The 25,195-nt window shown below is 48.0% G+C and overlaps 12 protein-coding genes across 12 annotated transcripts; 7 read left to right on the top strand and 5 right to left on the bottom strand.

Moving 5' to 3' along the window:
* Nucleotides 1–39: 39 nt before the first annotated feature.
* EDB93DRAFT_1247321 (ADC synthase) lies at nucleotides 40–2,461 on the top strand (the record flags this gene model as incomplete). The annotated part of the gene is made up of 3 exons (XM_041452574.1): nucleotides 40–98; nucleotides 149–2,046; nucleotides 2,100–2,461. 3 exons carry the CDS (start codon nucleotides 40–42, stop codon nucleotides 2,459–2,461), a joined length of 2,319 nt encoding a protein of 772 aa, XP_041310952.1.
* Nucleotides 2,462–3,256: 795 nt separating this feature from the next.
* EDB93DRAFT_922252 (Clavaminate synthase-like protein) lies at nucleotides 3,257–5,040 on the bottom strand. The gene is made up of 5 exons (XM_041457958.1): nucleotides 4,653–5,040; nucleotides 4,162–4,595; nucleotides 4,026–4,103; nucleotides 3,688–3,973; nucleotides 3,257–3,632 (listed from the first exon to the last, which is right to left on the bottom strand). Exons 1-5 carry the CDS (start codon nucleotides 4,746–4,748, stop codon nucleotides 3,429–3,431), a joined length of 1,098 nt encoding a protein of 365 aa, XP_041310951.1. The 5' UTR covers nucleotides 4,749–5,040; the 3' UTR covers nucleotides 3,257–3,428.
* On the top strand, nucleotides 5,030–6,164 carry EDB93DRAFT_1127494 (ubiquitin-conjugating enzyme/RWD-like protein). The gene is made up of 7 exons (XM_041448800.1): nucleotides 5,030–5,247; nucleotides 5,296–5,313; nucleotides 5,370–5,451; nucleotides 5,508–5,603; nucleotides 5,655–5,743; nucleotides 5,796–5,943; nucleotides 5,997–6,164. Exons 2-7 carry the CDS (start codon nucleotides 5,305–5,307, stop codon nucleotides 6,104–6,106), a joined length of 534 nt encoding a protein of 177 aa, XP_041310950.1. The 5' UTR covers nucleotides 5,030–5,247; nucleotides 5,296–5,304; the 3' UTR covers nucleotides 6,107–6,164.
* On the bottom strand, nucleotides 6,165–6,957 carry EDB93DRAFT_1127490 (uncharacterized protein). The gene is made up of 4 exons (XM_041448799.1): nucleotides 6,819–6,957; nucleotides 6,662–6,767; nucleotides 6,437–6,602; nucleotides 6,165–6,376 (listed from the first exon to the last, which is right to left on the bottom strand). Exons 1-4 carry the CDS (start codon nucleotides 6,844–6,846, stop codon nucleotides 6,287–6,289), a joined length of 390 nt encoding a protein of 129 aa, XP_041310949.1. The 5' UTR covers nucleotides 6,847–6,957; the 3' UTR covers nucleotides 6,165–6,286.
* Nucleotides 6,958–7,068: 111 nt separating this feature from the next.
* On the top strand, nucleotides 7,069–8,411 carry EDB93DRAFT_1310709 (Nop52-domain-containing protein; the record flags this gene model as incomplete). Its single annotated transcript, XM_041454817.1, has 5 exons — nucleotides 7,069–7,126; nucleotides 7,176–7,289; nucleotides 7,346–7,502; nucleotides 7,557–7,688; nucleotides 7,741–8,411. 5 exons carry the CDS (start codon nucleotides 7,069–7,071, stop codon nucleotides 8,213–8,215), a joined length of 936 nt encoding a protein of 311 aa, XP_041310948.1. The 3' UTR covers nucleotides 8,216–8,411.
* A 14-nt stretch (nucleotides 8,412–8,425) lies between these two features.
* EDB93DRAFT_1335450 (rab-GTPase-TBC domain-containing protein) lies at nucleotides 8,426–10,784 on the bottom strand. The gene is made up of 6 exons (XM_041455309.1): nucleotides 9,843–10,784; nucleotides 9,578–9,793; nucleotides 9,176–9,537; nucleotides 9,105–9,121; nucleotides 8,737–9,054; nucleotides 8,426–8,679 (listed from the first exon to the last, which is right to left on the bottom strand). Exons 1-6 carry the CDS (start codon nucleotides 10,696–10,698, stop codon nucleotides 8,499–8,501), a joined length of 1,950 nt encoding a protein of 649 aa, XP_041310947.1. The 5' UTR covers nucleotides 10,699–10,784; the 3' UTR covers nucleotides 8,426–8,498.
* On the top strand, nucleotides 10,763–13,255 carry EDB93DRAFT_1127481 (Spc98 family-domain-containing protein). The gene is made up of 3 exons (XM_041448798.1): nucleotides 10,763–11,762; nucleotides 11,844–12,861; nucleotides 12,913–13,255. Exons 1-3 carry the CDS (start codon nucleotides 10,891–10,893, stop codon nucleotides 13,210–13,212), a joined length of 2,190 nt encoding a protein of 729 aa, XP_041310946.1. The 5' UTR covers nucleotides 10,763–10,890; the 3' UTR covers nucleotides 13,213–13,255.
* Nucleotides 13,256–13,430: 175 nt separating this feature from the next.
* On the top strand, nucleotides 13,431–14,723 carry EDB93DRAFT_1079711 (inorganic pyrophosphatase; the record flags this gene model as incomplete). Its single annotated transcript, XM_041445480.1, has 7 exons — nucleotides 13,431–13,512; nucleotides 13,565–13,603; nucleotides 13,661–13,914; nucleotides 13,977–14,251; nucleotides 14,302–14,466; nucleotides 14,521–14,630; nucleotides 14,686–14,723. The coding sequence occupies 7 exons, from the start codon at nucleotides 13,431–13,433 to the stop codon at nucleotides 14,721–14,723; spliced, it is 963 nt and encodes a 320-aa protein (XP_041310945.1).
* EDB93DRAFT_1310685 (uncharacterized protein) lies at nucleotides 14,479–19,504 on the bottom strand (the record flags this gene model as incomplete). The annotated part of the gene is made up of 14 exons (XM_041454816.1): nucleotides 14,479–15,064; nucleotides 15,120–15,290; nucleotides 15,342–15,553; nucleotides 15,612–16,293; nucleotides 16,341–16,527; nucleotides 16,585–16,701; nucleotides 16,755–16,850; nucleotides 16,907–16,977; nucleotides 17,026–17,179; nucleotides 17,230–17,569; nucleotides 17,617–17,711; nucleotides 17,760–18,958; nucleotides 19,011–19,275; nucleotides 19,394–19,504. The coding sequence occupies 14 exons, from the start codon at nucleotides 19,502–19,504 to the stop codon at nucleotides 14,979–14,981; spliced, it is 3,786 nt and encodes a 1,261-aa protein (XP_041310944.1). The 3' UTR covers nucleotides 14,479–14,978.
* Nucleotides 19,505–19,690: 186 nt separating this feature from the next.
* EDB93DRAFT_1127475 (uncharacterized protein) lies at nucleotides 19,691–21,186 on the top strand. Its single transcript, XM_041448797.1, has 5 exons — nucleotides 19,691–19,802; nucleotides 19,863–20,150; nucleotides 20,205–20,685; nucleotides 20,741–20,845; nucleotides 20,897–21,186. The coding sequence occupies exons 2-5, from the start codon at nucleotides 19,923–19,925 to the stop codon at nucleotides 20,902–20,904; spliced, it is 822 nt and encodes a 273-aa protein (XP_041310943.1). The 5' UTR covers nucleotides 19,691–19,802; nucleotides 19,863–19,922; the 3' UTR covers nucleotides 20,905–21,186.
* Nucleotides 21,187–22,544, top strand: EDB93DRAFT_1127472 (uncharacterized protein). Its single transcript, XM_041448796.1, has 5 exons — nucleotides 21,187–21,493; nucleotides 21,555–21,674; nucleotides 21,731–22,130; nucleotides 22,178–22,282; nucleotides 22,333–22,544. Exons 1-5 carry the CDS (start codon nucleotides 21,290–21,292, stop codon nucleotides 22,356–22,358), a joined length of 855 nt encoding a protein of 284 aa, XP_041310942.1. The 5' UTR covers nucleotides 21,187–21,289; the 3' UTR covers nucleotides 22,359–22,544.
* A 527-nt stretch (nucleotides 22,545–23,071) lies between these two features.
* EDB93DRAFT_1221751 (uncharacterized protein) lies at nucleotides 23,072–25,183 on the bottom strand. Its single transcript, XM_041451154.1, has 2 exons — nucleotides 24,844–25,183; nucleotides 23,072–24,788 (listed from the first exon to the last, which is right to left on the bottom strand). Exons 1-2 carry the CDS (start codon nucleotides 25,147–25,149, stop codon nucleotides 23,379–23,381), a joined length of 1,716 nt encoding a protein of 571 aa, XP_041310941.1. The 5' UTR covers nucleotides 25,150–25,183; the 3' UTR covers nucleotides 23,072–23,378.
* Between the last annotated feature and the right edge of the window lie 12 nt (nucleotides 25,184–25,195).

Genomic DNA, 25,195 nt, shown 5'->3' with positions numbered 1-25,195 from the left:
TCTCCCTATTTTCCTTTCTACTCTTCTGTTTCGATATTAATGAGTCCTGAACCACCAAGAATTTTGCTGGTCGACTCATATGACTCTTTCACGTACAAGTAGGTCCTCGTACTCTTTCTGAGGAATATGACTCAACCCTTTTAAATAGCTTAGCAGCATTGTGTCGGAAGGCTATCCCAAGCTGCTACGTGCACATTATCAAGAATGATGATATAGAGCTTAAAGATCTGTTATCATATTTGCCCTACTTCTCTGGTGTCGTCGTCGGTCCCGGCCCAGGATCTCCAGATATCCCAGAGGACATTGGTCTCATCAAAGACCTATGGAAGATCGACGACGCACATCTTTTACCAGTTTTTGGTGTTTGCTTGGGCCTTCAGAGTTTAGCTCTTGAATACGGGGCTAATTTACGCAGGCTCTCTGTCGTAAAGCACGGTCATGTGTCTGCTGTCGAGCATACTGGCACAGATATATTCAAGGGCGTCAGTCCTGTGAATGCCGTTCGTTACCACTCCCTCCACGTCGAGCTGAGCGGTGCCAAGAACATCGAAGAACTCGCATCCACACATGACGAGGGGAATGGGAGGGTAGTCATGGCCCTTAGACATCGCACTCGACCCTTTTGGGCTGTTCAGTATCATCCTGAATCAGTTTTAACGCAGGGCGGAGGGATTGAAGTCATGTTAAACTTCTGGCGTTTAGCACGGGCTTGGAGTTCTTCTCGTGGGCGACTCACACGCCCATGGGATCAGAAAGCAGATGCAATCTTTGGCGTTCCGTGGCCATACGTTCGTCCATCGCCAAGCATTCCTCGTATCAATGCGCCACTATCCGCTTCCACGATAAAATTGAACATCCCAGGTCTGTCTGCTCCGGACATATGCGAAGTCTTGGGCGTCGACGATGACTCGTCTCCCTTCGTTATGCTGGAATCTGCTGCACATCCAGGCCAGTTCACTATCATCGGCTGTTTGACTTCAACGTCCCTCCGAGTCACCTACACCATTGGCGATAGTTTTGTTCATTTGGCAAACGGGGAATCATGCGATCAGATAGATCTGGGGACTCAGGACATATGGTCCTGGCTTACCTCTTTCATGAACAATCGGAAGGTCTCTGGTGGTTCATCAGAAATACCATTCTGGGGTGGCCTCATTGGCTACCTGAGCTACGAACTCGGTACTGACTCTCTTAGAGTGTCAGCCGCGGTATCTAGCCGAACACGACACCCTGATGTCAACCTCGTCTTCGTAGAGCGCAGTATAATTCTCGACTCAACTTCTGGATATGTCTATCTTCAATCTATCACAGAAGACGACGACGAATGGCTGACGGCAATGGCCGAACAGCTTCACTCTGCCGCCCGTAATTATTCAACATATTCTTCGTATAATACGACGTCTTATTCAACCAAGGCGCGGCCAAATACGTCTACTGTCATTTTACCAGACCGGGATCTCTATAGATCCCGCATTAATCTTGCGAAGGAGCATCTCTTCGCTGGAGAATCCTATGAGCTGTGTCTTACAGCTAATACTCATATCACTTTGAACGACCCGTTGACGCCCAAGGCTTCATCGACTTACTCCCCATCCTGGCAGCGTTATAAACATCTTCGCGAGCTCAACCCCGCCCCTCACGCTGCATACCTTCGGTTGCATCCAACAACCTTACTGGCCTCGTCACCAGAACGGTTTCTCTCTTATACTCGTCCACCTGGAACCACATATAAACTATGTCCCGTCAAGGGCACCTTACGGAAGGGCCCTCATGTCACCCGTGCTGTTGCTGAGCAAGCGCTCAGGGGCAGCCAGAAAGAGGTTGCTGAAAACCTCATGATTGTCGATCTTATTCGGCATGATATGCATGGAGCTGTTGGAGAAAATGTAGAAGTCAAACAGTTTTGCACTGTAGAGGAGTGCAAGACAGTATGGCAGCTTGTTAGCGTCATCGAAGGCCAGTCGATAGACGGTACTGATGAAACTGACAGTCGCTGTGCCAACGGCGCACTGGGGTGGGAGGTTCTCAGACGAAGCTTACCTCCGGGTATGTCTCCTAGAGTGGGTTCTTGATTCAACTGTTACTAATCTACTTTATAGGTAGCATGACTGGAGCCCCGAAGAAACGGAGTGTTGAGATCCTCCAAACACTGGAAGATGAGGAACGCAATGTTTATTCTGGTGTCTTCGGTTACTGGTGCGCTGGAGGTGGTGGTGACTGGTCTGTTACCATCCGCAGTTGCTTCAAATACGATGATCGATACGAATGCGATGCTCATTCGTGGACGGAATTCAACAACCCTGACTTCTACCCTGGTATTCACGAGCCAGAGCACTGGGTGATCGGCGCTGGAGGGGCCATCACTGCGCTGTCGGATCCTGATGCAGAGTGGGATGAGATGTTGGCAAAACTTCAGTCAGTCCTCCGCGTTTTTGGCGCGGCTGTTCCTCGCGGGCATTAGTGGAGATTTATCTTATTTCGACCGTTACTTAATCACCGGTCTGCATTGTATTAACACTAACTGAATTCAACTTCACCGCCTTTTCAGCCTGAAGAGTCCGCTGGGCGAGTTTCCATCGCACGTAACCTTCTATCTTCCTTCAACATCAACTCGTGGTGATGGTAAGTTCAAAACTCTGGTCGTCGCCGAAGGAGTATAGTCCATGTTTATGAGCCAGTGCTCCATCTCTAGTTGCAGGAGACTTACTCTGGGCGATCTGATCATCTACTCATTATACACACGCCATTGTTAGCCCAAACCCTAACAGCCATTGTTCCCCCATGTGTCATCCGTCATCCGTGAACAGTCCATATCACACGGTGATAGACATCGCGGGACTATCGAATACAAAGGATCAAGGCTGCCCTAGCTGGCTTATCTTGACAACGTACATTTTCCAACGGCCCGGAGGTTGCGAAAAGGTACGTAAGTCACTGCCTCGCATGACTTTTGTACGGACCCGACAGATGCGGCTTCTCAACAAAGACATGTCTCTCGTGTGGCGAACAAATTGTTCGGGAAAAAGTGCGATTTCCTGCCATCATGCGACAGAGCAATTTGCTCACTCACAATTTGGTGTATAGATGATATAAGGGGGGGCTTCAGACATTGGATATCACTTCGGAGGGACGACCCTACATGGACAATGTGATCTCGTGCCTTGCGACAGAGGGAAGAAGAACTACCAGGTATGATAGGTGAAGTCAGAGATACTATACATGCACTACCGGTATATATATATATTCATTCAGCACGCGTGTCCGCCGACATAGCTGTGCTGCGTCCGCGGATATTTTGCTGTGCGTACACTACCGGTTATACCCTACAAACATCTAATAATCAAGCGTTTAGGCCATGAGAGCGATATGTTTGAGTTCACTGTCAGATATTATTAAGATCTAGCTTTGGGGGTGGTAACCCTAGGTACTCACTTCTGAACCTGCTGTCCAACTTTCATTCGTTCATAAACCGTACGTTGATTCGCTGCTTGACTCGAATTGAACGCATTTGCACGCTCAGATAGGTTAGGAAGCGGAACGAGCTCATAATCGGACGAAAGGTGCCAGAAAAATGTGGATGATATGCGAATATTTGGCCGGTCAGGGTGAGTCTCTTTACGCCGCTCGACAGTCTAGAAAAACGCAGTCAGCTCTTCACATATCCTACAGAATTTGGCAGTGTATGACCTGCAGCGTAGCCTCGTTCACGACTACCTCATGGAACCCAGCTTTGATAAGGCCTCCGGTCAGATGTTCAATCTGTTTTCCTGCTTGCACGAGTAGGTAACGGCCAGTGGATGGGAATCTAACGGGGATGCGCTTCCCAGTATTACGTGCCCAGATGTTGAGTCCTGGATATCGTGAACGACCGTGGATCGTTAAGCAGTTGAGGTCTGTATGAAAGCCGGCAAGGATGGTATCCTTTTGCCCATACTTCACCAAATCAGATGCCGTTGGGCCAAGTAGATGAGGGCTATCCACCGCATCAATATAATACCATATAAAATGATGTATGAAATACTGACCCATATTTCCCTGCGTCCTTGATAAATTCTCGAGGAAGTCCGAGACCGATCGCTGTCATTTCAGCAATATTCTCAACACTGTTGTTTGTGTTAATGACAACGTACAAATAGTACATCTTCAAGCTTCAGGACTCACGCATTCTTCATGGAATATCCCCATTTCTCCATGGTAGATTCCCACTTCTCACTGATTCTAGGTGCCTGCGGTACGACATTTGGAGCATTAAGTGCCGGATACTCGGTCTCATATGGAGGGGGAGTTCCCATTTTCCAGAAGAACCTGCACTTGGGGTCAGGATGATGCCCGGAGATATCCAATGGCCTTTCAGCTGGGTCCAGGTTGGCGATGATATCCAAGCACGGCTCATCCACGGCACATTTGGGCTTCTCTGTATTCTCAAGGGTCACGCCAACCTGGTAATGAATCTCTGGCCGCTCATCCTTCTTTAAGTCCTCGATAGGCTGCGCGAAATAGTCCTCGATGAGATCCAGGAAAGTGTCATTGTCTTCCTCTGATACGCGAGAATCATGTACAAGGAGTGCCCCGTATGTGATCAATGCGTCAGCAGCCTGTAACTTGAGTGATTAGAACCAACCAGATCACGGGTGGTATAGTGAGTGGCAAACCTTGTTGCACTCCTCTTGCACTCTGATTGATTGTGTAGGCTGAGATAGGAAGACATCAAGGTCAATGACTGGGAGGGTTTCTGATAGTGTTGTCATGGTGGAAATTAGTAAATGTACATAATGATGATCAGCTTTTTATAAGAACAAGTCACGGTTCTAATCGTAGACTGCTGGGCTCTTCAAGTTCAAGTTGCTCTAGAGTCTGGTAAGCTGCTCCCGAGAGGAGTACCCTCAAGGCAGTATCTATCAAAGGATACCTTCGTCCATCCAAGGCCATCCCGATTCAAGCTGCGCGCTGCTCCCTAGTAACAGCTAAATTATATTTGTAGCCGATTTTCTGAATCCGAGCCATCTATGTATATAGTCTGGTGGGCTGAACCGTTTCCGAGTAAGGCGACGTGAAACTCTCCTTGATGTGCGAGGCAATCTTTTCTGATGACATTTCTACCACTCGAACATGAAGTCTGTCAAAAATGCGCGTGAGGTCTCTGAGGCCTCGAGGAGACTTGCAAGCAAGCAGGAAGGCAGCCGCTATTTCGGCACATTCCGCACTAGTTCACCCTGTTCCCTCATCTACCTCCCATCATTGTAACTTGTAAGTAGGCACCTTTCGCAACAACTGCCACTTGTACACTTCCATTAGACCACCATTATGATCAAGGTCTGTACATCGCACCAGAGTTTCATGCAGTAAGCGCACGATCCTAATGAGCTCAGATATGGAGTATGAAGAAGAATGAGGACGCTGCAACCAAGAAGCGACCGAAGACAAGTGCTGCACAGATACGAGTGCAGAAAGGTTCGTACAGGACTTCCTGTTTCATGAATTCATGGATTTAATGCACACGATGTCAGATCTGACCGAACTTGACCTTCCTTCCACGATGAAGACTGACTTCCCGGACCCCACCGACCTCCTGAACTTCACTCTCACCATCACCCCTGATGAAGGTGTTTCTGCTGGATGGTGGAAATACCTACCTTATTGACCAAACTTGCCAGGCATGTACAAGAGTGGCGCTTTCACTTTCTCATTTACTATCAACACCAACTATCCACACGAACCACCCAAGGTCAAGTGCATGCAAACGGTGTGTTTCCTTCACCTCAAAAGCTATGTTGTTTTCAATCTGTTTGCTATAGATATACCATCCAAACGTTGACCTCGAGGGAAACGTGTGTTTGAATATTCTCCGAGAAGACTGGAAACCTGTCCTAAATTTGAACTCGGTCATGGTCGGCTTACAATACCTTTTCTTGGAGCCTAATGCAGATGATCCATTAAATAAAGGTTTCGCTAGATTTGCATCCAGATGTATGAGCTTGTCTGACTACGGTTCACAGAGGCAGCAGAAGAACTACGAAAGAATCGCGAACAATTCCTGTATAATGTTAAGACATCCATGCGCGGTGGTGTTATCAAGGGTGTGACATATAACAAGGTCCTTATATGATGTTTGTTAGATGCGTGTAGACGTTTTCATCTGTTCACCATGATCCTTGTTTTCCACTGGCATTATTTTGTATTCAAAGATCGTCGAGATATTTGGTCATTGCGGGGGATCATTATTATAACAAGGTAACGATATCTGCCTGGATCACGGATTTTCTCGATCGTTTCATTCTACATGCACTCAACTTCCCCTGTAAGTGGTGAAAGAATACGGGCTTATCAAAAGTGGGATGTGATAATGTTCTTCTGGGTTCTCGATCTCGAAAGTGATCTGCGGACATGAGTAAGATGTGATAGAACAAGTACTGCCTGGCTAGAAAATCAACCTTACCTCCACCCAGGGATAGAAACATTTCCTGCCTGTCTTTTCAAAATACTCCTTCGGCTTGAAGACGATCTTGTAAGTCCCAGCACCCACTTGTTTATTCTGCAACCTAGCCTCATCGGACCCTCGTGGAGGCAACATGTTCAAGCATCGCCCATCGGCATCTGTGACGCTGCAAAAGCACGAAAGTCCGCCGGCAAGTGGGTATTTAATTCAAGATGATCGACGTACCCATGTGCAAATGGACTGAAGATGTCGACATTTGTCTGTCCTTTATGGTGGGTCTGAATATTAACCTCCACCCCCTCTGCCGGTCTTCCAAGAGAGACATCAAGTACTTTAGGACGTCAATGAATACTAACAGTAGCTCTTTGACACAAGTGCTCACCATGGCATGTGATGGGTCCCTTCGACATAATGACGAGTACTGGGAATCCTGCTGTCTGTAAGGCCTTAAATCTGTAGTCTTTGAGCTTTGGAAACCACTCAAAAGGAGCTCCAAACTGCCCGTTGTATGCCGATGATCGATGATCACCTGCTCCTTCAATTCCCCTGTCAGCCAAGTACTCTTCGGTGTAAAATCACGTGACCATGCAGGCAATATGCTAACTGTCAAGATTTTGCGATATCGAATATTCATGTCTGCCGCGTCCACTCCTACCGTCCCGCCTCTGGGCAAATACCTTGCATCCTCAGGTGTGCTAAGAGATATATATCTATACTCCTCCCCACTGACTTCATGCAGAAAAGAAAACACGGGACAAGGCCGTAAAAAACCTCGCTGTTTTCCTGTCCAGTGACTCTGAAAATGTATTGCCTGACCTCGAAATGGCCAAGCTTTGGAAGGGCATCTTCTACTGTATGTCTCTACATCCATACTTGATTGTTTGCATCACATCTGATGTCATATTTCAGGTTTCTGGATGTCAGACAAACCACTCGTACAGCAGGCACTAGCAGGGGAGCTAGCAGAACTCATACTTACGATAACTGATGTACCTTCATCGCTCAATTTTCTGCGAGGGTTTTGGACAATGACGGTTAGAGAATGGAATGGGATTGATCGTCTTCGGTGCGTGCAGTAATTTTACACCGTGATGTTTCAGATACGAACGCTGGTTTTAAGGATGGACAAGTATTACATGCTTGTCAGGAAGTTCGTGAATGCGAGCTTCAGATTTATTATGCGGACAAAATGGGACAGTGCCACTGTCGAGGAATACAACTCAATATTATCTGGCCCCAACGGACCGCTATGGTGAGAAGTCCTCGTACAAATATCGGAAGGCAAATTATAACTGTTCTTGCAGTCCCAACGATATACGTGTGCCAACCAGTCTTGCATTCCACTTATCGGAGATATACCTCGAGGAGCTTGAAAAAGCACTAACTAACTGTGAATCGCCACCTCCAGTCCCATTGTCCACGCTGTTGTCGCCTTTTATCATCCTCGCCGCACGAACGCCCACAAACACGACTTATAGACACATTCAATCATCGCTGTTTGAGCCATTGCATAAGTCACTGAAATCGTCATCGGGTCCTCCAAGCCGCAAAAAAGCGCGTACATCATCTCTTGATTACTCGAAACTACTGGTCAACGCCTGCGCCTCTAGCTCAGACAGTGATCGAGCGATGGATGTAGATGCTGTGCATAAGTCGATATTGCAAAAAATATTCGATGTGGCAAGTGAAGCAGAAACTCGGGATGCAAATCGACGGAGAATGTACACGTTCTACAAGAATGCGGTGGAGGATGACGAGGATGAGGATAGTGCTGGATAGATTCATACAGCACCTGTAATGCTTCGCTGTTGTGTTACGAATGCACTATCTTCGATGCAGTCCCCACTGCTCAGTTGATGGATCGATTGCAGAGAATCAATTAACCTCGTAGTCGGTTGGAAACTGTTCGCTGATACTATTTGATATCTGCATTACCTGTCTTTGTGACTAGAGCTCCCTGCTCTGCACATCCTTGTAGTACAATGACAATCCATTTTTCCCTGTGATGCACGATGACTCGAACGTGATGTTCTCGCTAGTGCACTAGTACTACATCTTCAATCTACAAATCTGGCAGTTCTCGCTGCGTCAGACGTCTCCATGTAGACTCCTTCCACCAGTCCTCCATACTATCAATGCGTTCCCAAAGTGTCTCTTCGTCTATGCCGTAGATGTCATATTTTGCACCATCCAGTAAACGCCCTTCCCTCTTGGCTACTTCCAGTGCAGCCTTATTTTCACCTCTGTAATGGCAACGTTGGATTTGAGCAGTGTGATAACAGAATTAAAAAATTACCCACCGGAGGAGGTCTAGAAGCTCTTGTCGGTCGGGGAAGAATAGTCGAGGTTCAAGGACTGCAAGAATAGCTAGAGCAGCACGAAAAAGAAAAGAGTCCCCCTCTAGTAGGAGAACGTCCCATAGGCGTGCGCATGCTTCGAAGGGCAGATAGTCCAAGAATAGCGGGATAAGCCAGTCAGGGAGATAAGCACCAGGCGATATTTGGTGTTGCTTGAAATTAAAGTACACTAGAGGAAAATGAGTTAAGTCGAACAGGTGAAAGATGATATATACGGTGATACTTTTTGGCATGCAGTCGGCTAAGAGCGTGTCAAATATCCTGAAAAGTAGTATAAACACAAAAAGCTTCACTCATGTTCTTATGCTCACCGATAATAGGCTTCGACCTAGTTCACTACGATTCAGTCAGACTCTGATCCGAGCCAATCTGTGGCACTCACGTCATCCTTGGCAGCAACGCTGCCATATAATGACCTCATGCAATGTCTCTCCAAGAGATTTCTCATCACTACGAAACCTTGTTGTGGCTTCATGTTGAGTAATATCATCCCGGCAATCTTGGCGGCCCCGTGCACATATCCCAGACCCTCGTCTGCACGAGAGACGACCCATGCGCACAGCATATCCTTGAGGTCCTGGTAGAGCGGCCCAGTTTCGGGGTGGAATATGTGTAGGGCAGGAAGGGTGGACAAGATGTCTTGCTCGATGGTTTGTAATGTTTCAGCAGGAAATGAACCGGACGAAAGTGCGCGGGTAGCTCGATTGAAACAGTTCTTGTAGTTATCTTGAAATACGATGAAGGCTACGTGGAAAGGAAACATGTGCATATATACGATGCTTACCTTTGCTCAAAGCGAGTGCGTTACCGACAGCTTGCTGCCACATAGAAGCACGTAGTTTCGCAGGTATGCCATTCCACCAAAGTTTGCGGAGATTGGGATTTTTATAAACAACTCGCCAATCAGAGACTATCTCCTTCTCCCATTTGTACACAGACTGCTCGATTTTAAGCTCGCGAGCTAAACGTCGTTCTTGCAGTGCTTTCCGCCGTTTTTCCTCTGATATTAAGTCAGTATATGACCACGATTGACGCGACTAGAAAATGACCTGCAGCGCGACTTTGTTTCATCATGGCCTGCCAGTCCGCCATATGTTTCTGGTCTTCTTGACGGTTCTTCGGAGGCAGGAAATGAGGGCGTGTCTTGCTCATTACTCTCTGGAAGGCACTTGGTCCCGCTGAGTACGTTTGTCTTCTATTGCTTATGGTGGTTGGTGTTGTTGGGCTTTTCGGTAGCGGGGAAGATGGGGATGAAGGTAATGGTGGAATATCATGACTCGGAGTAGGGGCAGGGAGGTAGGAAGAAGATACTACATTCGAGACCGGATGTACCACTTCGTCTTCCTGATCATGATTATCTTCGCTATTGTTTTCTGCGCCCGTGCTCGTTATTACGCGACTTGGCGGTGATTTACTGACGTCAATGTGAACGGCTGGATATGAAGTATCCCGCAGAGGGGAGGTATCTCGTAGAGCGGAGGCATCTCCCTCTTGGGTATCTTCATGGGTAGTCGAATGCCCGTTTGCATTCAGTTCTTCTGAGAGTGTGATATCAGAGAAGTCCTGAGTAACCTGCTGCTCGTCAAGTTGTTCTTCCGGTGGTGGTGACGAGCAAGAAGATCTAGCATCTAAGTATAAATTTGAGCTCCCATCGAGACAAAACGTTGATATCGATGTATCATGGTCGCCGTGCGTAGAGCTATGCTCTGTCTGCCTGTCATCTTCTTGGTCATGATTTCCGACCCAACTGGGGTTCTCCGCGAGATGTTTCCTGATAGCTGCGGAGCTGAACTCGAGGTTATAATCACCATCTTCACCATCTGAGAATGCATCGTCGAGGTCAAAGCTGGCCTCGAATCCTTTGCCAACTTGACGCTCCACGACTTCGTGCTCGTTATCTGCCATGCAGTGGTATGGATGCGTTTCAAAAGTTACAGTCTAGTGTTGTGGTCTGATTTACTCGTCCAGAAATAGCCTCTAATAGTAGCAGTCACCTCAACGACTAACGTCTCAGATTTTAGGTCCATCGAGTCGTTCAAGTAAGTTTTGCTTGCTTTATGCATTCATCTCTCAGCCAAACTGACGTATAGGACCAACATGATTGCAGAGGTATTGCTAGTCCTCGCAGGCCACTCTTCGTCGTTGTTCCCAACAGATCACAATTTACACCCTGCTTTCAAACCATTACTGCATCCAGGCGAAGAGCAATGTCTTGAGGCCCTTGGACACATAGCTTCCAGATACCGCAATATAAAGAAGGCTTGTGCAACCCTCTCCCGGTCCAAGTCGCGTTATGTCTGTGCGCTCTGCGCGACATTAAACCAGATCCTAAAGGACGAATACGAAAAACTTGTAGTAGATACAGAAGCCAAAGTCTTGAAACGCGATCCTGATCTCGTTGCCAACGGGTCTTTCGTGCCACTCTCAGCTTTACGAGCGACTTTTGCAGAATGGGACTCTCCACTCGCAGCGCTAGAGACCTTGATGAATCAACTACAAGCTCAGAAGCACTGGCAGCCCGGTCCCCTAATTGACATGTTGCTCGCACGTTCCAAGACTGGCGTCTATCTGATTGCCGATATCATATCACGCCTTTCTGTCGCAGTCCAACGCGTCTGGCGGAGCCAGCTATCTGCTTTTCTGGTTCACGGGTCCCTTTCCTCCTCTGATCCTTTGGCATCGGAAGTTTTCACGCTTTTAGATGGCACTATGCCCTCTTGCGTCTCTCCCCAAACAAGAGAATCTATCATTTATGTGGGTCGGGCCATTGCGACCATAAAAGCCAAGAAGTGGGGGAATCAACTGCCGCGCGAGCAGGCGCTTGAATATGCCAATCTGCTGGAAACCGTCTTGCCCGAGGATCAATACAAATTCGACCTCGTGGTCTTGCAGATCAGGACAAATATCAGCGAGTGGCTGTGGCTCAACGTTCTGACACGGAAGGATGTGGAAGACGCTGTTATATCATTGTACGTGATTCTTCCGAGTCCTTTTTACTTTTTATTTTGTAATTTTTAGTTAAATCTGGCAGACTAACAATTGACCGGCAGGGCAAGTTACTTCCTTCTGCGCAATGGCGAATTCAGCTTAGCGCTCATTCGTGAGATTGAGCGCTTGAAGATATCACGGCTAACAACACGATCAGGAGCGGCGTCAGTGATTCGAGAACAAGATTTAAATCTAGCGCTCCTCCGAGCGTCTCTTGGCACAACCGCTCAACATGATCCGTCGCTTCTACACCTCCATTTTGAACTCCCTTCTGGGCCTCTCAGACCCCTCCTACCCCCATTGGCAAATTCCAAAGCACTATCTTCATCTGTCGCTAGTAATTCATCCGAAGTCACATCCTTTGATGATCTCCTTTTAGGCACAAATCTCGTACTATTGTACAATGTCGCCTGGCCTCTGGATCTTTTTCTGCACCTTTCGGATCTTCAGATATACGCAGCTCTTTTCAACTACCTCTCTTCTTTACGCAAAACCCACACTCGAATTCACACTTGCTGGACCTCGCTCTCCAACGCACAACGTGCGCGACGGCGATGGACAGGCCTTGGAGAAGGTGGTACTGCCGAAGATCTCGAAGCGCGCAGAGAACTGTTACGCTGCGGGTGGGGCGTCGTGAGAGATATGGGGTGGTTCCTCGATACGCTTCTTGGTTATGTCATGGTCGATGTCGTAGACGTCGAGTTCAAAAGACTGAAGGATCTCTTGGGAAACCCAAGTCGCGGACGGGCAGAAAGCGTGGGCAAGCACCCCAGTTCACATAACATTGCCGGCCAAGCCAATGCAGAACCCTCGACTTACCTTGATTTCACCACGCTGCGAAATATCCATACGACGTATCTTGAGCGGCTGCTGACGGGGTGCTTGTTGTCTAATCCCGCTCTAATTGCGATCCTTCGGCCGATTTTCGAGGTGTGCGAACGATTTGTTGCACAAGTCGAGAGATGGGGCGGAGATGTCCTGCCTGCGTTGTTATTCGAGGGGAGTTTGGCACCTGGTGGGGATGATAAAGTGGGTGCTATGGTACAGGAACGGTTTCAGGTGGTGTCAGAGATCAATGAGGTATTACACTCCGTTTTCAGCACCAGCTATTCTGACTGTCTCATGCAACAGAGCCTTCATACACTGCTTAATTTGTTCTACGAGCAGCTGTCGCTCTCAACCTCTCAGCAGCCCTTCATGGCCACTGGTGATGCCTCGAAATCTATCTTGATGAACGCTAGCGTAGCAAATGCCACAACATTACAGCGCACCTCCATCCGAGGAAAGGGGTCCAAGGGTTTTGAGGGAGAGGGAGAAGTCCGCCGGCATGTTGAGAGGCTATTGCTTCGGTTGGATTTCAACGGGGCATTTTCGAAGCCCAGAGCAGCTGCCAGTGCCAGTGGTGCCAGCGATAGTATAGATAATTTTTAATATTTGTAATTTGTCGAATAGTTAATTAAAATTATGCAACTTCGTGAGCGCTAAGATCAGTGTCTTGTCTCTCCTCTGCTGGCAACATTCTTGGTCCTGTCAGTGAATTTTATAAATTATCAAGTCTAAGCGGACCCCAATCCCACGAAAGATTAATTTCGTAATTAATGCAAACTTTTACTTTTACTCAAATAAAGCAGGTAAGTTTAAATTGACACATGACCGGAGGATCGATAGTGGCTCGTCGTCTCTCCCAACAAGTCAGACTACTGTCTTCATCACGTTCACCGATGGTTTCCAGTGCGCTTTTCCTCATCAAATAACCTCGCAATTTTTACTAACACGCTTCTAGCTTTTGGTACTCGCCTCATCGGCGCGCCCAACACCCTCGGTGAGTGTGATCGTACCACAATCCATCGTGCCAGCTAATCAGCTCACACATCATCAGAACACCGAGTGTACATCGAGCATAATAGCTCTGTTGTGTCCTCTTTTCACGATGTTCCTCTCTTCGCCGATCAGAGTAATGGCATCCTCAACATGATCGTCGAGGTCCCTCGTTGGACTAACGCGAAGATGGAGATCTCCAAGGAGGAGCCATTCAACCCCATCAAACAGGACATCAAAAAGGGTCGCTTGCGCTTCGTCCGTAACTGCTTCCCCCATCATGGGTACATCTGGAACTACGGTGCTTTCCCTCAGGTGGGCTTTGTTTCATTTCTCGCTCTTTGTTCGGTTGGCTGAGCACGATCGATCATCGTAAGACTTGGGAGGACCCCGCTGCTCTTCACCCTGAGACTAAAGCCAAGGGTGATAATGACCCATTGGATGTCTGTGAGATCGGTGAACAGGTCGGCTACGTCGGTCAGGTTAAGCAAGTTAAGGTTCTCGGTATCATGGCTTTGCTCGACGAGGGCGAGACTGACTGGAAAGTCATCGTCGTTGATGTACACGACCCCCTTGCATCAAAGCTGAACGACATCGAAGATGTGGAGCGCCACCTTCCTGGGTTGATCAGGGCCACCAATGAGTGGTTCAGGTACGTGCTGTATCTTATCAGCCTAGGCAGGAGCTTATAGTCTCTGATAGGATCTACAAGATTCCCGATGGCAAGGGCGAGAATGCCTTTGCTTTCTCTGGTGAGGCCAAGAACAAGAAATATGCTACAGAGATCATCCACGAGTGTAACGAGGCATGGCGTCGCCTTATAACTGGTGACAGCCCCGCCAAAACCCCTACCTACGAGATCTCCGTGTCCGTCAACTTTCTTTGTTTTTCTTAGTCGCTGAAAAATGAAAAAATTCGCAGCCGCAACCTAACCAACTCAAATTCGCCAGGTTTCGTTACCCGTAACGACCAAACATACGCTAACCTTCCTGCCGACTCCAGGCAACCTCCTGCACCCATCGATCCTTCCAGTAAGTATCTGTTCCTCCCTTTCGTCCTGCACAGTATGACTTCTCTGTCCCACAGTCTCAAAGTGGTTCTACATCTCATCTGTCCAGGTTTAGAGGAAGGACAGCGAAGTAAATGTATATTTGATGTACTTGGTCTTGTAACAACTACATATCCTTCAATTCTTTGCCAAGTCGCGGGCAAAGTTTTACAAGGCAAATCAGCTCTCGCCAAAATTAGGTGGCTGGTGATGAGACTAGCCAGCTGCCACGTACGTGATCAGAATGTTTGATGCTATGTCATTAGTCTAAAGCTACAGTGGCTACTGGCATGAGATATAATAAAATCAGATGGCGCTCACATCTCAAAGCCTAGTGTCGTGTCTTTTCTACCATGCCATCTGACTGTGTAGGGTATCGGCAGTAACGATCAGAGATGGATGTTACTGTCCACGTCCCTGCAACATCACAGGTTAGCTAAGTCCAGGGTTGTATAACTATATAGAAACAAACCTTCAAGTGCGGAAAATATAGAATATTCGTGCGTGGTGACACCCGACACGGTATGCGTCTCCAGGACTTTTCCTGGTTTGCCTCCTTTCTTGGGAATTGGCTCGGCTCGTTGGTAAGTGAACGTGAATGGTGGTTCTCCAATCAGCGTGAAGACTATTTCTGCTTGGTCGCCTACACGTACGTCAGCACAGCACAATTGTCCTATGTCGAAACTGCAATTACCTTCATGAATGTCCTGGAATATCCGTTTCCCGTGACCGACTTGGGCAGCTGGGAGAGGATGGACGCTAAACTGTAAGTCGGTGACTGTAGCCTTGCATAGCTTCTGCTGTTGCGACACGGATGTGACCGTGAATTCCCCCGCTTGTTGATGCATGAGGGAAAATGGGGACTTCTTGGCTTCTTGGGTGTAAGACTTGCCATTGATGCGGTACCTATAGTGTCGTTCCTGTCAGCAAATCGAAATGAAATGTGACGAGTCACCGAACGCACCCGATGGACCAAGGTGGCGTGCCTTCGAGCTGGAACTGAGCCACATCACCGACGCAGAAGTCTACTCTCTTGTCGACGGGGGTAATCGCAGCGGATTCTGCCACGTCAACCCATATAGAGCGTTGCAAGGGATGAAGCTCTTTCTGTTCGCAGTGTGATGAGTCCTGGACGGATTCGATTGTGATCTGGTGCGGGCCAATGGACGTGAAGTGATAAGAAGGAAGGTTAAGTATCCAGGTCTTATCGTACACCTCGATTGTTTCCTTGTGCACCTGGCTCGCAGCAAGGTTCTTGATGGATAGCGTAAGCTGGAAAGGCGGTGTCCCGTCTAGCTGAATGACACCACCATCATTTGAGATAGCTTCGTGAGAGGTAAGTGCATCATTCAGGCAGAAAAGAATTCTGTTGTCGTTCTTGAATTTCGCCGACGGCCTTGCTAGGACCTCTTGCTCAAAAAGAAGACGATCTGAACGCGGGATGACAGCGTTCTTGTGCTTTGCAAGAGGATATGCGCTGTCCCCGATTTGCTTGACTTCATAATACTTACGCCCGATGATAGATGTGTGCAGCTGGAAACGCGTGTGAGGCTGGATGCTGCTGAACGTTGGTTGATCGAGGACTATTGTACCCCCTGCTTCGTCATTGCGCGCAATGTTGTACATGATCTGGAAGGGAGGTCGGCCTTGAAAACGTTAACCAATGCAACAAACTTCGTTTGAGTGGACACACCCGTAAGCTCGAGGTCGACGTGGGCATCCTGGTTGTTGCAAATCGGAGGAAGGATGTGTGATCTATTATATGGCTCGAAGGTGCAAACAGTTGCAGGATCCAGTCGAGCAGACGGTCGTGGCACCCAGTCAACGGTATAAGTGTTCTCACTTTCAATCACGGATCCAAGGCATTGGGAATCTGTGACCTAGAATAGACATGTTATGTGAACACTGTGTCCCATGGCTATACGATGGACTGCTACCTCAAGAATCTCGTAGACACCCTGTTGTGTGACATGGATATAATCATTGGGTGACTTCAGCACAGCAGTGATCAGCCGATCTGGGTTGCCCATGTGACGGTACTTGACTTTCCATGGCTAAGGTAGGCGAATGTAAGTTCTGTTCGGTAGACTTTAGTAATCTGACTTACCCCGTCGCCTGTCAGCCGAAGTGGCAGGTCAGCACCATCATCTTCTAGAATAGTGACCTCCCGTTGGCCATGCTTGCCGTAGAATTTGACGGTTGGCTAACATGCCGTCAAAACTTGACCCATATATCACAATCATATTTGCTTGCCTTCACTCTCCGGACATTCACAGAGACGCCAGGAACTGATATCGATCGTTTGCATCCGTAGCTATCCACGACGCTCACTGAGTGAACGGATTAGCTTCACTTCATCGAACAACCTTCGAGCCTACCTAATTCAACATCGAATGTTCCACCTTCCTTATCAATGACACTGGGTATGGGTACCAATATCCTCGTGGGCGACGTTTTGATGTCAGTTATTTCCAGTGCATCTGTACTGCGTGGGCCCACGACCTGCAACTCCAAGTTCCAAGGGGGCGTTCCCTGAGGATACGCATTAACATCAACCCATTAAACCCAACGAGACTGCCCACCCTTAAATCGACCTCAATGCCCACTGTCACACCTTCACAACTACTGACGACCCTCTTTCCGCGACCGCCTACAAAGTCTGCTCCTGCCAGAGGATGTACGATTTGATCAATACTCGGGCCATCAAGGGCAACTTTTTTATAGTAGGCGTCACTGAGCTGTACAAAGGTGTAGTAGTAGTGACCGCTGTGATCCGGCTGCAGAGTGAGCTCGCCACGGGACGACGTGAATGTCTTGAAAAGATCACGTGGAGGTTCTGTATCACGCTGCGTGCGGTAGTAGACCTGGAATGGAGGTGTGCCGTGCATGATAAGGGATGCAGAAACACCTGTGTCCCCAGAACTGAGTAGACTTTAGAAAGGAAGGCTTGCGAGAACGAGGGCCCATACCATTCATGAATCCGCTTCCACTCGATTTCTGCGGTTGGCATCGCCTTCTCAACGACTTTGCAGGTTTCAGGAGCAAGCACATCGCCATCGCAATACTGCCACATAGTTAGGATCATCATGAAAAGGAACTGTGCATTACCGACCTTGCCTCTGATGCCGGTGACAATATACTCCCCTGGGACGCCTGCCTTTAGCACGATGTCATTATTATCTTCTTGCGTCTGTATTTTCTTGTCCCATGGCTTTATGCGCTTGCCATCCCCACTAGCGGGCTCGAACCTCACATCGATGTCCCATGGCCCATCCACGGGGTCTGCGTTGGATACTGCTAATGCTACCGGAGCCTCTGAGCCAATCAGGAGCGAAGTTGGATGTCCTGGACCACATGCTTTGAACGACACGCTCGGACGGCGCAGAACAGAAAGGGATCGTGTTATTTTCGTGTCACGTTGCCCTTCGTTGAGGTGCACAACGTTTCCCATGCCATCGATGACACTCTCCAGGTTATACGTGTGCTTGCCGAGAGCATCCAAAGATAAAGACAATGGAACTTTGAGTTTCTGAGGTATACGAGCACGAGTGACCTCTTGTGCGGTATGCGAGTGGCCGCTATCTTCGATGCCTTCAACAAGAAAATATTCTTTCCTCCCATTAACATCCTTTGACCATTGTAGGCTCAACGGAGGAACGCCTCGTATATCAATGGTAAGATTCACATCAGATGTTTCACCTGCACAGTGAACATCTTGCACAACATCATCAGTGTACTGGGCAGTCGGACAGGGTACAACAGTCACTTCGATCGGGTGAACAAGACGTGCCGCAACATTTGAACTGTCAAGTACCCGGTCGAGCCTTATGGTCCCTGGCTTGGAAAAGCGAAGATGCAGCAAGCTTTGTGTCTTTTGAAGGCGGGCGGCGGCATCGGTTTCTTCATCATCCTCGTCATCGTACTCATCAAACCCGTCTACATCCTTGTTTCGCACAACCTGTAGTCCCTCTACCCTAGCTTGCTCAATTGCTTTTAACTCCTTCGTCCCCAATTCAAGGTACTCCACGCGCCCCGAGCCAAGTGGGATAAAAGAATAGCGCACATTAGTCGGGATCGTGTTGTTCACAAGGATTGGGACAAGTACGTGCGCAGGCGAGACAAGTGGGAGGCAGAAAGTTTGGAAGTGTGGATTGAAATGAGCAGTGCTGATAGGAGACATGCGGACCGTATGTTGGCCAACCAGACGAGCATCTTTCGAATTTGTGTCGAGCGAGAAGAGGCCGAATGTTAGTGGAGCAAAGATATCAGAGAGACGGAACGGTTCTGGAGTAGAAGGAATGTCTGGTCGATCTTGTATTATATCATGAGTTTAATCAAAGACACGAATTCACAGAAGACTTACTTGGAATTCCTGAAGGTACGCTGCTTATTTCGGAGGATCCCATTAACCCAAGGTTTAAGCTAATTCCTCCGAACAACATGCCATCGAGGAACCATATGGACAGAATTTGGAGCAAGACGACAGCCCTGCTGTACTTTAAACGTGGTATTCGGAGCTGAGAGAGCGTTGCAATGTACGCAAAATCAACTATAAGCCATTTTCTGCCGTAGTATGTCGTTGCATCGGACGCGAAGATGTTTTGGAATACATCGAACACTTTGATGGCCTGCCAAGGATGGAAACGCGTGAGACTCGTGATGTTTCGGTAGCATGCACAAGGCATGAAATATGAAAGGAGACCTCGCACAGAAAGAACTTGAAATATATTTCTTAAAGTCACTCACCTGCAGTAGCAAGCCCAAACTCAGGTAATATAAACGTTGAGAGGGTACGTCGAGGATCCGCTCTGGTATAAGTGGCTGTTCGCCTGGAGGCGGCGTTGGTTCACCAGGCATATAAATTGCTATTATATTACGGATAAACCAGCCTTCCTAAGAAACTGCAGTTAGTGGCACGGACCTGGAGAGGAAGGACAAACACACGTGACTACAGTTGTTCGGTCAGAAAAGGCAACTGGATGGGTGATGTGACCCGGGCCGTCACCCGGCTCCGAAGCGCATTGAATTCTCTCAGCCGAAGCGCTGGAACGACTGACTGTGCTGACACCGTACTACGTGGCCAGGTTTTCTTAGCTTGTGATCATCCATCGCGATCCCAGTGGTCTGTCTAGCTTCATAATTAGATTTCGTCCTGGTGAGTACTAACATGGCATTAAGCTCTTCAGCCTATTGAAAGACGCTAAACCGAACACAGTTGTCTAGGCCCTCAGCAAGCGATAACAAGGGAGTCTTATCTTGTCTCGTTCATACTACAATGGCCATGAACAACTTAAAGCACTCACTACCACCGCTTCCCCCCATCCAAGGAGAGCTCATGCTCGACGTATATACGCATCGGTCTATGCTGAGTAAAGACATCGACGAGAATACCGTGCATGGAAATACCGAGCGATTGGCTGAGCTGGGTAGCTCGGTGCTCAGTATGCTCGTCGTGTACACGTTATACTCAGAGAAACCGATGCTTCCCGCCCATGATCTCAAAGTTCGTAATCGTCAAGAAATATTATTTTTGTCCATCGCTGAGATGGCACCATAGATGCACCAATCTGACATGCTGAGCGACAAGAATATCGGCGACTGGCTTTCTCTTTACGGATTAAAGACTAAAATTCGTTGTACAGACAGGAGTGTACTTGACAAGCCTGAAGAAGCTCGTTTCCTCTTTAATTCCTATGTTGGAGCCGTTTACACCCAGAAGGGACTGCAAGAAGTCATGAACTGGATCGGACGCCTTGTCAATCCTTCCTCGGAGCCGCCAGCAGTCCCAGGAGAGTCATCCAACAACCAGCCCGCTGCAACGCCGCCTCCACCGCCTCCAACGTATTATTCTCAGCCCCCGCCCCCTCCGCCGCCCAGCACTGCGCCTCCTCCAATGCCATCGATGCCACCACCGGCGCCCTCTCAGGGAGTACTTGCAATATTCAATCAGACGTGTATGCAAAGAGGACTCACAGTAGAGTGGAAACCAGAGATGACGGGGCCACCGCACAACCCGAGGTGGGAAGTGAAGTGTATTGGTGAGATTTTTTCTAGCCTTATTTTATGTGCTTGGTTATCTAAGCAACTTGGAAGTGAGCGGACAACATCGTGGAACCGGGGCAGGTAGAAACCAGAAACAGGCAAAGGAGCAAGCAGCGACAGAGGCATATCAGTACATGCAGGCTACAGGCTGGGGTCGTAAGTATCCAGAAATATGCCAACGCGCCCAACTTCTGACCTCAGTTCCAGTCCTCTAGCCATAGGAGCCCACTAAGAGACAACATTCGGACTTATATCAACGGAATGTATCAGTATATCATCTGAGTCTTCTGTATTCGTATAACATTCTACCCAACTGTCTCTTCTTCTTTTCAAAGCCTCCTTCTCTCCATCTGGTTTCTGCTACTTGGTCAGATCAGTTTGGATACGAGTGTCACTACTACAATTCTGTTGGTTAGGTTCAATACTTTTTTTATTCTAAATAATATTCTTTGGTGAGATAAGTCCCTCTTTGGAAGCTCTTATTACGCCCTCCGCCTTTTCTGATCTTCGCTATATATCATGATAAGTAGTGCCACTGATCTTGAGCTCGAAACATCCCTTACCCTAAGCCGCCACTGAACAGTAGACTAACTTTGCAATATGGTTCCTCCAATTCCTCCACTGCATGGAGATCTGATGCTCGATGTCTTCACACATCGCACTTTGACCCAAGGTGTCCTCAATGACCACACGCCACATGGAAATAGTGATAGACTCGCACAACTCGGACAGTCGGTGATGAACACCATCGTAACATATATACTATTTGCAGAAAGACCTATGTTGTCTGGCGAAGAGCTGAAGGTATGCTCGTGATATCGTATCCTCAGTACTCGCCTGTGCTCAATCGCAATGATGCGGCTAGACCAAACAGGAGCAAACCCTAAGCGATGAAAACATGGTTGCTTGGCTTGCTGCATATGATACCGAACTGAAGAAACGTGTGAGACTCGGAGGAGCGAGAGGTGTTCTCGAGGACCCCGAGGTACGGAAGATTGTCCGTGCATGCCAAATACACACTGCATGACTACCTTTCGTTAGGAAGCTCGATTCCTTTTCAACAGCTACGTTGGAGCCATCTGTATTCAAGATGGCTTGCAGGCAGCAACTGACTGGGTCAGCAAACTTGTGAAACCCGAGGATCAACCACCGGCTTTGGTAGATGACTCGCAAAACCGCACTTTTCCAACGGTGTCACCTGCGTCACCTTCCAGACCTGCCAGTACGTCACTCCCGGCATCCCCTCAGGCGGGTACGTCGCAAGCCGCCCCACCTCCATATTATCCGACCCCCCCGCAAGCATCAACAATACCTTCAGGAGTTCCCCAAGGTACACTTGCTCTGTTCAATCAGACTTGTCATCAACGGGGGATTTCTGTCGAGTGGATCGCTTCAGCAAATGGTCCAAATCATGATCCGAGATGGGAAGTGAGATGTAAAGGTGAGACCACTTGGTTCCAATCTCGAATAACTTGTTTATTTCTGTAGTGAACCAAGTTGAGCGGGGTTTTGGTCTCGGTAGAAACCAGAAAGTGGCAAAGGAATCAGCGGCCTATGAGGCGTACCTGTATATGCAAAGTATTGGTTGGACCTGTGAGTTCCAGACACTAACGTTTCTGCGCTTTCCTCACTGTCGACTCAAGTGCCAGAGCCGGAACCGACTGCGTAGACTTCGGGCTTGTTCTTGTTCTTGTATTTTTTGTGTTCTTGATTGTATCATCTCCATTGCGTGTCGTTGGTGTGGCCTGCTCGCACAATACAGTCATTCATTCGCTTCATATCCAATTTACGGTCACGGTCACTGTAAACATCGAATATATCATGACACCCTGTCCAGCGACCCAAAAAAAATTGAGCCCCATCGGTACTGGGGGGAGTGTCCCGAGTGACACAAGAAAATCTACACAGAATGTGGCTGCTGCGTGTTGCACCCATTAAGAAATCGAAGGATGATACAAAAAGAGCAAAAAAAGAGCAAGGGGATAACTACATGTCTTCCTTCGAACGACGATTTGAAGCCCTTTTAGCACTTCCTCAGTGGGTTTGAAACACAGACGACGTACTACCATCTCTAGCTGCGTTCATCCGTCGTTGTCTAATGCTCGGGCTTGGACCCGCTCCCGACGCTTCGTAACCTAGCATTTCCTAGCGGCAGTGCGCTGGAACTCCTGTATAACAAGGTGATTTGCAGGATACAGTGGAGACCTGGTTGATAGTAGTATCGAGCTATGAAACGTCTCGAGCGCTATGAGCATAGATGTGGCCGAAAACGTGATAGCTTCGAAGATATTGAAATTTGTCAAAAGGTCCTCCATGATGGCGTGAGAAAAATATTCATAGTTATTAGCATCAGACAAAGCCATCATGATAGCCAAGGTATCACCTTGCCACTGTTGCCAGATATTTGAGACGAGCATCGAGCTCCGAGTCGCACCCGTAGGCCTCGAAATGGACTGAAAAGCTTATTATTGACTCGTGCACTCCCGCAACTGTCAATTAGATTGTGACCTGAAAGCAATGGCTACAAATGATCACTTCCAGTGGCTATGATACCATACGCGCGCATAGTACGCGACTGCAACTCTCGATGGCCCATGACACGTCAGTTTGGACGGAGATGGCTGTATCTCACGGCACCAGGCGCTGAACACCAAAGGCGAACTCATTACACGATTATCTGCGTTTTGAATCATTCTTCCTCCCAGTCTGATGAAGTTCGATCGGAATATTCATCCGTATCTTCCTCGGAATCCTCTTCACCCCCACTGGCATCACCAACGTCCGCTTCCTCATCGCTCTCTTCACCTGCTAGCAGCACCATTCTCCTCCCTTGCTCGCGAACCATAGAGAAGGACTTGATCAAATCCTGGACGAGATCCCATCTTGAGCAGTATTTAACGAAGCCTCGATCGTGCTCGTATATGGCCATGCCCCATGCCTTAACTGATTTGATATTAGGTGCGATGGCCGAGATAAAAGCAGCAATCCTCGTTGGATGGCGAATTTTTGAATTACTAAAGGATGCATGAGATAGCATTTTGTGTGCAAATCCGTGGTAAGGAACATCGAGTGATATCCCGTGGTTGTCTACAGCAGACCAGTTTACAGCAATGCCAACCGAGACTAAACATGGGCAATGTTGCAACAGCGAGACGAAGGTATTTGAGGTGATATGATGTCTTATGCGTGATTTTTCGAAGTGCAATTCTTCCAGAAGCGGCCAGGCCTTGACCATCTGCAAAAGGGCGGTATCATCCAACTGCAAATAGTACTCTGTTTGGAAGCTGAGCTTGCGAAGATTGCGGAAAACGGAGAGTGGTTGAAAGGATGCAATTTCGATCGGATCGCTGTCATCAAAAGACCCATCATCAATGTTGAAGTGCACCTGTTGCAGTGAGCTGTGCGCGCATGTATTGGGTAAACAGGAAATCAAAGATGCCAGGGCCAACGGGGCAGATATTTGCTCGGTGACGGTGAAGGATAGCATTTCGGGAGCAACGAATAACGTTTCGAAGAATGCATCTAAGACTTCCAGTGTTTTGGATTCTATAGCCAGTTCTTGCAGCGCACAGAATGCAGGTTGCTGCATGCGTGTTTGCGTACTTGCGAATAGGAAAGTTGAAGGTAAACGAAATTTGAGAGATCGAAGTGAGGTCAAGTTGGACAGATATAGTATGGCCACCTCGGAAATTTCTCCGGTTCTCACTGAGGATAGATGAGGCCAGTATTGCAACGCGGTCGATATTTCTCCCGATTCTATCGCCCGATGGATACTGAAGTTCGAGACAGAAGGGCACAGCATCGGGATACATAACAAAATGGACTGTTCGGAAAGACCAAATGTGATCTTACGGGATATGTTGAGTGTCGTCAATTTTGAGGTCAAAAATAACCGGATGAATGTAAAATTTTCGCTGGTAATCGCACCCCAAACTAGAGACACCAAGTTGGGGAGCAATGGAAGGGAGAAGGGAGGGCAGTTGAGAGTACGCCAAGTTCCGGCACCGAGCGTATTAGCTGATGTTTTGAGTGAACGGACACGGTGGTTGTATCTGCAAAATATAGACCAGTCATCGATGGTCATGGTCCTTTGAAATTCCTTGAAAATGGGATGAACTGATGAACTCTCAGCTATGAGTCAGTGTTTGACTTACCAGGTTTCCCTTAACATATTTCCATAGGTTCGAAGGTAGGCATTTGATAAGTGGAGCAATCCCAGATAGGTCTTGCCATAGGAAGTCCAGTGCAAGTCCAGTGAATAACTTGCACGTTAAAGCAAGTGCCAGGAGTGTCTGATTTCTCGAGCGCTCTGTAAAGGTGTCATGGACCAACTGGAAGATTTTCCACTGAAGGTCGGGTATTATCATGCAACGAACAGACGCAGATGAAGAAGCCTGAGGCATAGACCTGAGTAGTAGAGACATCAGTGCTATATGCCACACTGAACTCGAATCAATCATGGATTTGGACGCCAGTCACGTGATTGTCACAAACATGACCACACGC

Source organism: Suillus bovinus (genome assembly GCF_016758785.1).
Source record: "Suillus bovinus strain UH-Sbo-P2 chromosome Unknown EDB93scaffold_9, whole genome shotgun sequence".
Classification (NCBI taxonomy): Eukaryota; Fungi; Basidiomycota; class Agaricomycetes; order Boletales; family Suillaceae; genus Suillus; species Suillus bovinus.
The sequence above is the reverse complement of the archived record's forward strand: the minus strand, read 5'-3'. Positions and strand labels throughout refer to the sequence as shown.